The sequence below is a fragment of the Cetorhinus maximus genome, chromosome 15 (assembly GCF_964194155.1).
Source record: "Cetorhinus maximus chromosome 15, sCetMax3.hap1.1, whole genome shotgun sequence".
NCBI classification, from domain to species: domain Eukaryota; kingdom Metazoa; phylum Chordata; class Chondrichthyes; order Lamniformes; family Cetorhinidae; genus Cetorhinus; species Cetorhinus maximus.
In genome coordinates this window covers 69,470,297-69,483,663 of record NC_135893.1, presented here as the reverse complement: position 1 = coordinate 69,483,663, position 13,367 = coordinate 69,470,297, and the positions used below count along the sequence as shown (strand labels likewise).

At 42.0% G+C, this 13,367-nt stretch overlaps 1 protein-coding gene across 2 annotated transcripts in view; it reads right to left on the bottom strand.

The window, feature by feature from the left end:
* The window catches only part of sdk1a (sidekick cell adhesion molecule 1a), a 950,103-nt gene that overhangs the window by 36,411 nt on the left and 900,325 nt on the right, over positions 1-13,367 (bottom strand). For both annotated transcript variants that reach the window (XM_078558601.1, XM_078558602.1), the window contains 4 exons: positions 11,451-11,588; positions 10,902-11,063; positions 4,208-4,333; positions 1,283-1,447 (listed from right to left, as the gene is read on the bottom strand). In XM_078558601.1, coding sequence (XP_078414727.1) covers positions 1,283-1,447; positions 4,208-4,333; positions 10,902-11,063; positions 11,451-11,588 — 591 coding nt within the window. The remainder of the gene's footprint in view (positions 1-1,282; positions 1,448-4,207; positions 4,334-10,901; positions 11,064-11,450; positions 11,589-13,367) is intronic.

The following is a 13,367-nucleotide window of genomic DNA, read 5'->3' as shown; positions in this document are numbered from 1 at the left end:
TTTTCTGACACCGCTCTTTCAGCCATGTGTTCACCTCCCTAATCTGTTTATTCATACAGCAATTTGCACATGGCAGGGGTAGTGATGCACAGATTATTACACTTGAGATCTTGTTTATTTATTTAGTGCCTAGCTCCTGGTACCCTCTGAAAACAAACTTTCCTATGTTGTTAATCCCAACATGGATCACAATGACTGGATCCTCCCATCCCTACCAGGCTCTCCAATATCCTTTCACGTCAGTTCAAGATGTCCCTTACCCTGGCACCAGATAGTCAACAAAACATAAGGGACTCTTGATCTGCTTACAAAAGCATGCCAACTGTCTCCCTAATTATTGAATTCATGACAATTACCACATTACCCCACCTTCTCCCTTTGGATAGCCTCCTCCTTCAAGGTGCCCTGGTCAGCATTCTGACTGTCCTTCCAATATTCTTCATTCCTATCCACACTGGTAGCAATACATTGTACCTACTAGATAGCAGCAATTTCTGCAGCTTCTCATTTTCTATCTTATCTTGTTGCCCTTGCTCTGTACACTACTGTTCACACCAACCCCATTATGATCCCGCACCTCTGTGCAAGATATGATTGAATCTAGAGCAAGCTGTCCAGGTCCTCCTCCTTTCTCTCTACATTTATTCCATCCACATATTACAGTTTCTTCAACTGCTAGTAAGCAAAAATTGTAGAAACATTTAAATGATAGTAAAGTCCAAAAAATTAAAACATTCCTTTATCTGATAGAACATTATACGCTGTTACTGATTGGGTCATTCTGCAGCAGGTGATTAATACAAAACTGCAATAGATTTCATTCATGTTATTTTCTCAGCACAGCAGAAACCAGCTGGCAGTAGAAACCAAAACACACATTTATAATATACGGAACAAATGTGATCAAATGCACAAACACAGATACATTTGTCCTCACTATTACACACACACACACACCCCCATACACAGAGGCACTCATGCACAAAGTTGATATTAGTGGCATCATTTAAAAGATTACATAAATAATGGAAAAAAACTATAAATTAAATCAATGATGAATGTGGTCTCATTTTTTTCTCCTGACATCAATCCTTAGCATCATTAACATTCCCTTACTATGCTGATGAAGAGACAGCTTGCTAACAATCAGGATTCTGTCAATGCTCTGTAACCTATAAATAGGAAGTGGACAAGAATATCCAGGAGAACTCACTGTCAATCCATTCCCCCACAATCAGCAATTAATTGGGCTAAGCAGCCAGCAGAACAGATAGTTAATTACCTGATCTCACAGTGGATGGTGTACTTGGTTCCCCATATCCAAATTGATTGACCGCGATAATCCGAAATTCATAGCTCACTCCTTGCTTCAGTTGATCCCGGCTAACCACGTGGGATGTTGCATCACCAGGGATATCCTTCACAAATGTATCCCATAATCCTTCATCTAAAAAGGCAAAACAATCACGTTAAATCAACTAAATCTTAAAAAGCAGATAACATAGAGCAAAAAAAAAACTTCAGGATTTCAGTTCAACTAGATAGCATTAGAAATGATTTTAACATATTTTTGCTCCTTATTTTAGCTTCATATCTTATCATTAATAATTTGGAAAGGAAGAGGAGACTGTGCTTGATTTTGCTCTTAACTATCTGATTAAAGTCACAGATATCTTCAGCAATGGCTTCATCTTCCGCTTGCACCATAGTTTCCCAAGGATCTAATGTTGGTCCCCTTCTTCCTCATCTATAAGTTGCCCCTTGGTGATCACATCTACAGTCAAGGGGTCAGCTTCTGCACTTATGCTGATGACACCCAATTCAACCTCTCCATTGCTCTGTCCTGTTAAGACTGTTTGTCTGACATACAGTCATGGATTAAAATGTTGTACATTAGGCCTCAGATCCATTGGGAAAACTAAAGCCATTGTCTTCAGCCCCTGCCAAAAACTCCAAAATCTTTACCACTGACTGTGTCCCACTTCCCAACCTCTGTCTCCTGTTGAATCAATTTTTCACATTCTATTCATCCTGAACTCAGCTTTCAACCCCATATCCTTTCATATGGAGCATCTACTTCTACTTCTGCAGCATTACTTGTCTTTGCTCCACCTCTGCCCGTTTATTGCTCAAACACTCTGTCTTGTTCACTTCCAGGCAGGACTATTCCAATGTTCAACCGACTGGTTTCCCATCCTCCACTCTCTGTTAACTTTAGCTCATTAAAAATTTGTTGCCCATTTTCCATCCTGCACCAAGTCCTGCTCGTCTATTACCTCTATCTTCACTGACCTACATTGGCTCCCCGTGCCCCACACCTCAGGTTTAAAACTCTTATCCCAATGTTACATTCCTCCCTATCTTTACAACATCTTTCAACTCCACATGCCCTGAACTCTCTGTTCCTCTGCCCCTGGCCTCTTGTTCCTTCACCCCTCCAGTGGCAACTATTACATAAGAACATGAGAAACAGGAACAGGAGTAGCCCATTTGCCCCTACGAGCCTGCTCCGCCATTCAATAAGATCATGGCTGATCTTCTTGTGTTTCGATTTCCACATTCCCATCTAACCCTGATAACCTTTGATTCCTTTGCCTAATAAGAATCTATCTACCCCTGCCTTAAAAATATTCAATGACCCCGCATCCAGCCCCTCTGAGGCAGAGTGTTCCAAAGTCGCACAACACTCAGAGAAAAAATTTCTCCTCATCTCTGTCCCAAAGGGCGACTCTTAATTTTAAAACAATGCCCCCTAGTTCTGGACTCACCCACAAGAGGAAACATCCTTTCGATGTCTACCTTGTCAAGGCCATTCAGGATCTTGTATACTTCAATCAATTCACCCCTCACTCTTCTAAACTCCAGTGGAAACAAGCCCAGTCTGTCCAACCTATCCTCATAAGACAACCCACTCATTCCAGGTATCAATCTAGTAAACCTCTTTTGAACCACCTCCAATGCATTTACATCCTTTCTTAAATAAGGAGACCAAAACTGCACACAGTATTCAAGGTGCAGTCTCACCAATGCCCTGTATAATTGAAACATAACATCCTTACTTTTATGTTCAATCCTTCTTGTAATAAAGGATAGCATTCCATCGGCCTTCTTAATCACTTGCTGTACCTGCATACTAACTTTTTGTGACTCATGCACTAGAACACCTAGATCCCTCTGCACCTCAGAATTATGCAGCCGTTCTCCATTTAAGTAATACTCTGTTTTTTTGTTTTTCCTGCCAAAGCGAACAACTTCACATTTTCCCACCTTAAACTCCATTGCCAGATCTTTGCCCACTCACTCAGCCTATCTATATCCAATTGCAATACAACATACTCTCCTACCTATTCTTTGTGTCATCTGCAAATTTAGCTACCATGTCTTCACCCCCCTCATCTGAGTCATTGATATAAATCGTAAAAATTTGAGGCCGTAGTACAGACCCCTATGGGACTCCACTCGTCACATTCTGCCAATCAGAAAAAGACCCATTTATGCATACTCTCTGCCAACCAGCCAATCTTCTATCCATGCACCATGCACTTTTATTTTCCTTAATAATCTTTGATGTGGCACCTTACCAAATGCCTTATGGAAATCCAAGTACAGGCTCCCCTTTATCCACCGCGCATGTTACTCCTTGGTTAAACGTGGTTTTCCTTTCACAAAACCTATTACATTAGCTATATAAACTCCATGCTTAGGGACTCCCTCCCTAAACCCTCTGCCACAAAACCTTCCTTTCCCCCTTTAAGACTCACTTCCTTAACCAAGCTTTTGGTCCCCTTTCTTAATATCTCCTTTGGCTTGGAATCCATTTCCTTGATTATGCTTCTGTGGAAGGCTTTGGGGCTTTTTTCTAAAGGTGCCACATAAATGTTTTCTTTCAGCTTAAGAAAAATATATTAAAGGAGATCTACTCTGTCAGGTTTATTTTCTTAAATATCCTACCTTTTAGGAAGGACTAAAAGGGTTGAGAGTATCGATTCGACCTCCACTTGACCTGAAACTTATACCCTCAGGGTAGGGATCAGTGCTGTACATTATGATTTTTTCTAACAGGAAAATTGAAAAAAGAAAGCAACATCTACAAAGGAATTCTCTAACAAGGGATGTTCTCCTTTATTACATTTTGCTTAAATTAGAGGGGATTGAGTGTGGCATGGTCAGTATTTAGAGAATTCCTCTTGAAGTCGATTGTGCTCACCTGAGGGTCGTGTCTCAATTACATAGCCTTTTAATGGTCCAGCTCCAAGCAAACCCTGTGTCCAATGAATAGTAAGAGTAGATGATGTTTCACTAATCGAAGGGTTTAGCGGGGGACCAGGGGAACCTGTGCAAAAAGTCAAGAACTTACACTATTAAAAGAACAAAGGCAACTCTCATCCAAATGCGAACTCAGTTTTTAGAAATTCCAATATTCAATAAATATTGTAGATTACAAGATTATACAGTGACAGAAAGTAAATGTTACCCCAACACACATGCATACAATGCTCTGCAATCTCTGTCTCAAACTAATCAGAGATTACACTATTGTATCATCACCTGTTTTGGACAGGAGTGATGCACCATAAAGACTTATCTTTGACTGTTAGTACTATTCTGCAACTGGTTTTCAGGTGGCTGTCACAATTTTTTAAATTATAGCCCTCTGTTCCTAATGTGAATGGGACTCTGAGGGAGTATTTCAGTTCAACCCAACCAGTATTGTCATTTGTTCTGTGGTAGGGTTAGGGCAGAAGATAATCTGATGAGAATTGTGACTGGGAAGGAAAGAGAAACCGGAGCCAGACAGGCCCCAAGTTTCCCTCTGGGGCTGAAAGAAATGTTCCTGCTCCTCCTGGCCCATGAAGAAGCCTGAGACCCCAGTTAAAATGGAGCTGCGATACGAATGATGTCATCAGACCCCTACATTTCCATTTTAATGAGGTTCCCGCTTTCCTACGATGAGCAGCCATGATATTCCTAAATATTCCATAGGAAATATGGCGCGAACTCGGCGGGTAGAGGCCAGCCCTCATTTTAACGTCTCCACCCAGCCTTGTCCAGCTGGACAGGGATAAAATTGCACCCAACGTTTCTGTGTTCTTCTGACTGTTTCTTCCCATTGTGCTTCTATTTATATGGCTCTTCAATACCAACATCCTGCTTCCCTTGGGTGGAGACAGCCTTCCTCCTTTATCTTATTTTGGAGAACAGAGTAGTGTGAACATTTGTAGGGGGTGGGGAGGGTAGCTCTGTACCCTAATGCAGCAGCTTTTGATATCCTTCCTTCCCTCTCAGCACAGCAATGCAAGCATGTAGTCAATGGTTGGGCTGTCCATTTAAAATATTGCAGTCAGCTTAACGCTTCACCACGCCAGGTTTTCATCCCTGCTCTCTAAGAAGCAGGCTCCCAATGAGGAAACCAATAGCTCTTCGTGAATATTAAGTAAAGGTGCATTGAGGAACATTGCACTGATTCTTGGTAGTGTGGCCCTGGTTGATGGAAGTGAACCTCTGGTATAGTTCAGTGATAGACTGGACAGTGAGGAAAATGCAGGCCTTTTTCAGACAAAAGTCATTTCTAAAGTTTGGTTAAGATTTGATGATGTTTTTGTGTTACTGAAATAAGTGATTATAAACTAGCAGTAACACCTACGTTACTGATCCATGCCAATTTCCAATTGCATGAAGACTGCTGTTAATTAGAGGGCTCTTTATTTGATCATTTGTATTGGGCAATTTTTAAAAATCTGGAAATGGTAACAATTTCAATGAGACTAAAATTATTTAAAAGGAGTTTCCATCTCTATGCACACCTAATCCCAAAGTGTCATAACCTCTAAACTGCTTTAGCTGGTTGTTGTCTGAGTTATTGACTGAATCAGAAATTGTCATGACAACATTCCTACTTGTTATGCTGCCAGGTGTCTCTGAGGAAAATGCTAGTCACAGCACAAACATTGCTCATCAGATTTTCTGTGAACCCATATTCAAGGCACTTCTGTTAAATGTACAGTTGAAAGTAGGATCACATGAGACTGGGCTAGAGAATTACTGTGCGACGATACTGATCTACATTATTAAATGCTCATTCCACAAAATGAAAGTGCATCCTTCAACACTGTTGGAAACACAGGTCTTAAAATAAAACATGGTTTCTCTCTGTCGTCTTCAACCCCACTAATTAATTCTTCCCAAGCACACGCATGCCTTGGCTAGGAGGCAACCTCCGCTCAGGGTTCTGTTAATGTCATTCCACTTGTTAAGAGTTACCAGTTAACTGAGAGGAAGCTAACTTTTAGTTTTCCTCTTGTTTTAGTGAAATGCCTGGCTTTTGCTACTGCCCTCCCTGACAACATTGATATCTGAAACTCATCAGAGATGACGATTTCCTGTGTGCTAGATGTAACAAGAATCACAAATGAGTTCTCTCACCTTCTCCAATATGTCATCAGCTACTTTCTACCACGTTTGCAATGGAATTCTTTACAAATAAAATATAGTGAAAATTAACATTCAGGGAGAAAATAAGCTCTATTGTTTTTGAGTAAACTTTAGAGTTGGGGAGGATGTGAACAGAATTTAAAAATTATATAAAAGGATGATAAAGAAGGAAGTTTTTGTTCTGGCTCTCAAGTTTTGTCAGCCCACATAGAAATGATTACTGTACTTTCAAGTTGCTAAGGATTCTTTCAGATTTCATATCACAATGACCACCAAGTGCTTGACTATGAAGCCCCTTTTGGTGGAATAGCCTGTTGACAATCACAGACAAGGCTAATATATATATAATGCTCAAATGGATAAGGGTGCATTTTCTGATGCCACAACTGCAGAGGGTGTATTCGCTGCAAAAGCAGTTGCAGTGCCTGCGATGTCACTGGCAACAGCTTCCCGGGTAGCTGCCTGCATCAAAAATGGCACAGGTCCAGAAAAGAACACACAACACTGTTCGCATTTCCTCCTCTCGCTGCTCCCTTCCTTCCATGCCTCCCTCCGTCGCACTCTCTCATTTGCCACTTGAGCAGGAGAGAGCAATGAGCAGGAAGCGGAAGGGCAGGAAATGGGAGGGAGCAGCAGGGAGTGGGAAGTGAAAGGGTACTGTGGGGAGTGAGAAGTTGTGGGAAGTGGAAGCAAATCGGAGACAGCAGGAACCGGAATGGAGTGGTGGGTAGTGGGAGGGAGCAGCAGGGAGCGGGAGGGAGCAGCAGGGAGCAGGAAGCATAAGGGAGTGATGAGGAGTGAGAAGTGGTGAAGGGAGGTGGATAACATGGGAGGCAGGCAACAGGCGCACGACAATACTGTCAACGGCAGGAGAAACCGCACATGCACCAGTCGATTGAGTGGGTGCTGATTCTTGGTCAGGGGCAGGAATTGGAGTGTTTGGATAAGGCACCAGAGGATGGCCAGGCACCTGTGTAACTAAGGCCCAGCAAGGAATCAACACATTTAGGAGAGGAAGGGGAGGGAGCAGGAAAAGAATAAAATATAGCACCATTCCATCATAAGCTAGGCAAAACATTCTTTTGATTTCAAAAAATGCTTACAACCAGTGCAGCTTTGACTATTTTCCATTTATCCGGTACAGTTAATTTCAGAATAATTATCAGTTCTGACAGATTGACTACATATCCAGCTAAAATCTCAATGATAAAAATGGGAATGTTAAATCCTAAAAAAAAAATCCCACGTTGCATTTCTTTGCTTATTTTTCATTGTAAATTTGCCAGAAATTACAGAATTGCTTGAAAGAACAGGCACATCAGCACAAATATCCACCTTTGCTTGAGTGCATGGCCTGGAATATCCCACGCGCTCCAGGATCCCGACATTGGGACCAATGGAGATCTTGAGCCTGCACTTGCCAGCAGTATGCCTGATGGCACAATCTTCCCAGAGACGACCTCTTAATTGGTCATCTCCACATTTGGGCTTTGGAAGCTGTAGACCCAATCAGAGGGACGGCAGCTCTGCAGCCTCAGCAGCCTAACCAGCAGAAGTGCTGGCAGAACACTGCTGACCCAGGTCAGGAGCTGGGAGGGCATCTCAATGTGGAGATGCCCTCAGACATGTAGATACCAATAAAAAATTAAGAGGGTCAAAGCTGCTTGGAGCAGAGAGATAGCCTCTCTGGATGAATCAGGGGCAGGCGATGGCGTAGCGGTATTGTCACTGGACTAGTAATTCAGGGACCCAGGGTAATGCTCTGGGGATCCGGGTTCAAATCCTGCCATGGAAGATGGTAGAACTTGAATTCAATAAAAAAATCTGTAATTAAAAGTCTAATGATAACCATGAAACCATTGTCGATTGTTGTAAAACCCATCTGGTTCACTAATGTTCTTTAGGGAAGGAAACCTGCTGTCCTCACCTGGTCTGGCCTACATGTGACTCCAGACCCACAACAATGTGGTTGGCTCTTAAATGCCCTCTCAACAAGGGCAATTAGGGATGGGTAATAAATGAATTAAAAAAAGAAAAAAAATTGCTCATGCGGCTCTTTCTCCCCGTGGCCCCGTCAATGGTACATGGATCCTCTACCCCCCCTACTGCTGCAGGGAAGCTGCCTCCATTGAGCTGGCAGCCTCTGGGCACAGTGGGAGGCTGCTCCATCAGTTTCAAAATGATGGCGGGCCCTCTAATTCACCCCAAACTGGACCTAACGTTGTGGAACAGACAGCCAATCCGAATTCCAGCATGTGCTTGGGAAAGCTCCTCAGTGGTGGGAATGCACCGGGGAGCCACTCCAATGCGGCAGGCCCTATTTCCCCGCCCACCTGCCTCCAAGAGCCCTAGATATTTTGGTGGGTATCAGTGGAATGACAAAGTGAATGGAAAACGACATAAATAATTTAAACCTCATCTTAAGACCTGCGTTTACTGACAATCATAATCATTTTGTCATTTAACTGATAATCATCAATCTGCAGCAAATGCACAATGGATTTGAATTGAGTGGACATTTATGTTGGTGCTTAAGGTGTAGAGATCTAATGAGTGTACAGAATGCAGTTGGGATTTCAGGTTCACTATGCAACACTCTGGCCAAGTATAGCTATTTCCACATAATTACTAGTTTCACACTAAAGTCTCCCTTTGGATTGTAGCCATTGATGCTGAAGTGAATGACTATCTGGTTTGCTGAATCTGAAATCAACTGCCTTCAGTTACAATGCTGATCACAGGTGAGTGATAGTGACAGGGGAGTCAAAGGGTGTGGGTCGCACAGAGGGGGAGGAAGTGAGTTAGTGGCAAGTTCAGAGAGTGGCTCTTAGCATCTCACATTTCCCCTCCCAAAACTTCCTTCCTGGTGCCGGGTCCCTCGAGCAGGCATTGAGTGCCTTTGAACGAAGGAGCCTGCAGGCAATCAAGCACAGGCTTGCTTGTCATGCTCCCTGCCACTGCTAGGTTAATACCAGAGGCGATGGGATAAGGCCTTAAGTGGGTCCACAAGCCTTCTCCACCCGTCACTCTCCTGCCTGAATAAATGACCCTCCACCGCTAAACTTTCCACGGGGGAGGGCATTAAATTCTGCTTAATGTGTCCAGTATGACATGGGTTTCATGCCTGTGGTTTGCTCCTGTACACTTTCTTCACTTGCTTGTGGGTGGTCTCCTGATTCCCAGAACCTTTCACACAACATACAAAACCACAAGCAAAGACAATCAACTACAAAGGACCTAACCATTATAACATAAATGCAATAATATTTGCAAATGGTACGTGATCAGATGTCATGTGATCAGACCTTCAGGAATAAATATGAGCAGAGTGAGCAACCCTAATTGAAACCAACACCCTCAAAGAATGGTGGTAATAAAGCAATTTACCACCATCCCAACATTGATTGGCAGTTGGTGTAAAAAAAAACGCAAGCAGCAATCTGGAAGATGAAATGCTATGGCGTAATTTGTCCAAAAAAATAGTTTTGATTGCAATTTTTATACAGGAGGATATTTTTGTGATTAACCTCATTGCCACTGATTCCTTTCGGTGAATGAAAACCGTCATTATTTACCCACTCCCAGAACAAGCATGAGATGGTTGAGACTAAGGGGTTTAAAATTTTATAATCAGGAAATCTGCCCCCATCCAGCACCCACCATTTTTATGATGGCAGATTGTGTAGTGTGCAAGTGTCCTGTCTTGTAGAAGTGGAACACTTCATTGCAATATTTAAATCAGGTTCCAACAATGCAGTTTGGAGCCTAAATTAAATGAAACAGTTGCCAGGGCTTAAGAAACCTGGCAGTGAAATGGAAACGAGAGCAGTTGGCTCCAGCAGGTAGGGGCTTTTTAGAGCACTCTGTGGGCCAGAGTGCTCCCCCTGACTTCTCAAGCAAATCTTTGGCCTCCCTTTTTCTAATTGTGTCTATCCTCACTCTCGCAATTGGCTGACTACTGCCCCACCTCCATCCAACTCCTGATCTCTGGCCTGCCCTGCATTGCTTGTTGCCACCCCTCAAACTCAAGCCTACCCCATGATTGCCTAACCCCCAACCCAACTCCTGATAATGGCCTGCCCCGCAACACAGCGACAATATAAACCCTCAGCCCCACGATCGCCAAACCACAGTCCCCAACCCCTGGCCAACTTCCCCTCCCTTACCATTGCTGGGCTCTGACCCTAAGCCCCCTCACAAATGCCTGATGTCTTCTGATTGCTGTGGACCATCACAGATGTTGCCTCTTGTCGCCAGTTTTCTTGCCCCGTAGCTGGCTAGGCTGTCCATCTGACTGGCTAACAGGCAGGAAATGGAGGAGGAAAATTATAATGAGGTCCTGCACTAATATTGGTAGGATCTCTGTATGCCCGGGAGACCCCACATCCACCCTCTCAACAAAAATATCAGGATCTGAGAGTTAATCCAGTAACATCGACATTCAGACTAACACAACTTGCACGCCTTACCTTCTTCAGGTCCCGGTGTAACATTAGCCCTTATCTCAGGGCCAAAGGTGTAGGTTTTGGCTTGGACATGAAAACAATAAGGAACCCCTTTAAACAAATCCCGAACCTTCAACCAGCGTTGATTGTTGCCTCTAAGATCAACTGTCACCACTTTACTCACACCTAAAAAATAGAAAGAAAAATAATAAAGAAACTATTCCAAAATCTACACAGAACGCAAAGTGTCAGAACCAAAGAAAAATGTAACCATTTGTCAACAGTACAATTTGAGTCTGATGTTTAATGGTTGCGCTGCCCCCTTAAGATGAATTAGAAACTCAATGGTGGTAATTTAGACTTTGTTCGGAAGTGCAAAACAGATCAGTGGAAATAAAAGTGGGGAAATATAGAAAATAGGTTGTCGATTTGCTTTCAACTGTTTAACACTATTGTACAAAGTCAAAATTACTCTCCGTTTCTCTTGTAAAAAAATCAGGTAGATTCCTACACAACAGAGAAACAGGCTATTCTATTTAACACTGTGTCCAACTTTCATAGTACATATTATACCTTGCACTGATTCCAATGGCTCGTAGACCAATCTGTATCCCTCAAGAATTCCATTGGGCATTGCTGGTTCTCCCCAGAACACTTTCAACGTAGTGGTGGTAACTTCTGCAAATGTGATATAACTGGGAGCACTTGGAGCTGGTGAATCAGCATAAAACAAAAAGACACAAAAGTATATTGTAATGCAGTACTTTCAATTTTATACAGTCACTGGTCAATTTTAGTTAGAATTTACCATTTCCATATCATTATGCATTTGAGCATTACAGGAAAAATACCCATTAAACAGCTAAAAGGAGGGAAGTGTAGACATAATTTCTATTTCCCATGATGTATGCACTGCAGCCAGAACAAATTTTAAGAACACACACTTCACTCTGTGGTGAAGATTTACCTTGGTATGCAAGTGAAAGTTTGTTTCAGCCTCTGCTACAGGCTGTATAAATATGGATGCCTAATGCAGTATGTTATCACAGGCTGGTTGTTAAAGAATTATTCAGGAAACCTCTGATAAAAGACTGCATTTGTAAAAGGTGCATGGGTTAGAAGTTAAATTGGCTGAAACTGGTTTCCTCTGTTTACATCGTTAGCTGATTGGAATTGGTCCAGAGGTGACTGCGCTGAATAATCCTGTTGACTGTACCAATGCAGTTTTTACCAGAGGTTTCCTGAATAATTCTTTAAGAACTGTGTCTTTGGCATAACCAGTTGGTCATAACATGTTGCGTTAGGCATCTATGTTTATACAGCCTGTAACAGAGACTGCAACAAATTTTCACTCACAGGCCAAGAAAAATCCTCACCATAGAGCCAAATGCATGTTCCTACAAGAGGAAAAAAATCTGTTCTGGCGGCAATGCAAACATCATGGGAAATAGATCCAATGTGTGCCAAAGACAGAGTCAGTACCATCTGTTTAAAGACTTTGGTTTAGCTGCTCTGCTTGTTTCTAAAATCAGGTGGTACTGGAACAACTAAGGAACCATGACTTGAGCAGATTCATGAAATATTGTATTGCTCTCAGTCAGTATTGGCCTTCTTCAAATTGCACTATTTTCCACAAACATTTTTCCTATATTGATTGATGGAGGGGAGCACAAAGCTGATGAAGGTTCGTTTGTCTTCTGAGTGATTCTCACTTCCCTTTTCGAAGGCAGCAAATCCTTGTTTTACATGAAAATCAAATAAATAAAGAAGAATGTAAATGCCCTCATACTGAGATGAAACGCTTTTATTGATGCCTAATAGCAAGTAAATTGAAACAGGCATTACAAAGGCTTATGAGCCAAGATCAACCATGTTCCTTGCAATGATTCCCATTTCTTATTGCTCATTTTCAGCAAAAGTAAACACTCCCAGCCTAATAGCCAATAGTAAATGCTGCATTAATTTAGTGTCGGACTGAACTTCTTTGTATCACCAAGTGGCTGAACTGAGCAATACAACAGGATATATTTCAATGCAAAAATTTGTTATATAACCAGCCAGTATCAAGAATAACACTTCATCATAAATGGGTGGCAACGAAAAAAGGAATTGTGAATTTAAGATAAAATAACTATAAGATGTGTAACATTTTTATATTGATGTGAGCTTCGTCTTTCTTGTACCCTTTGTAGCAAGAACGATGAACTGTTTCAGATCTAACATTCCCTTGCATGTGGATTGTTAACCCTTGCCTGTGAATTTATTTTCGCCACGAAAACAGCAAAAAACGAAAACACGTTTTATTTTTGTTTCGTATTTGTTCACCCGAGTGTGTGAAGAAGTAAAATAAAAGTAATAATCGAGAAAATTCAAGGGTCGTAATCTCTACACAATTAGTCCTGTTTTGTAGGGACTGCTGGTTGAATGATTATATTCTTAGATCAGATTCTTGAGAGTTTTCATTCACTTGCTCTCAAGAGTCAGATGGAG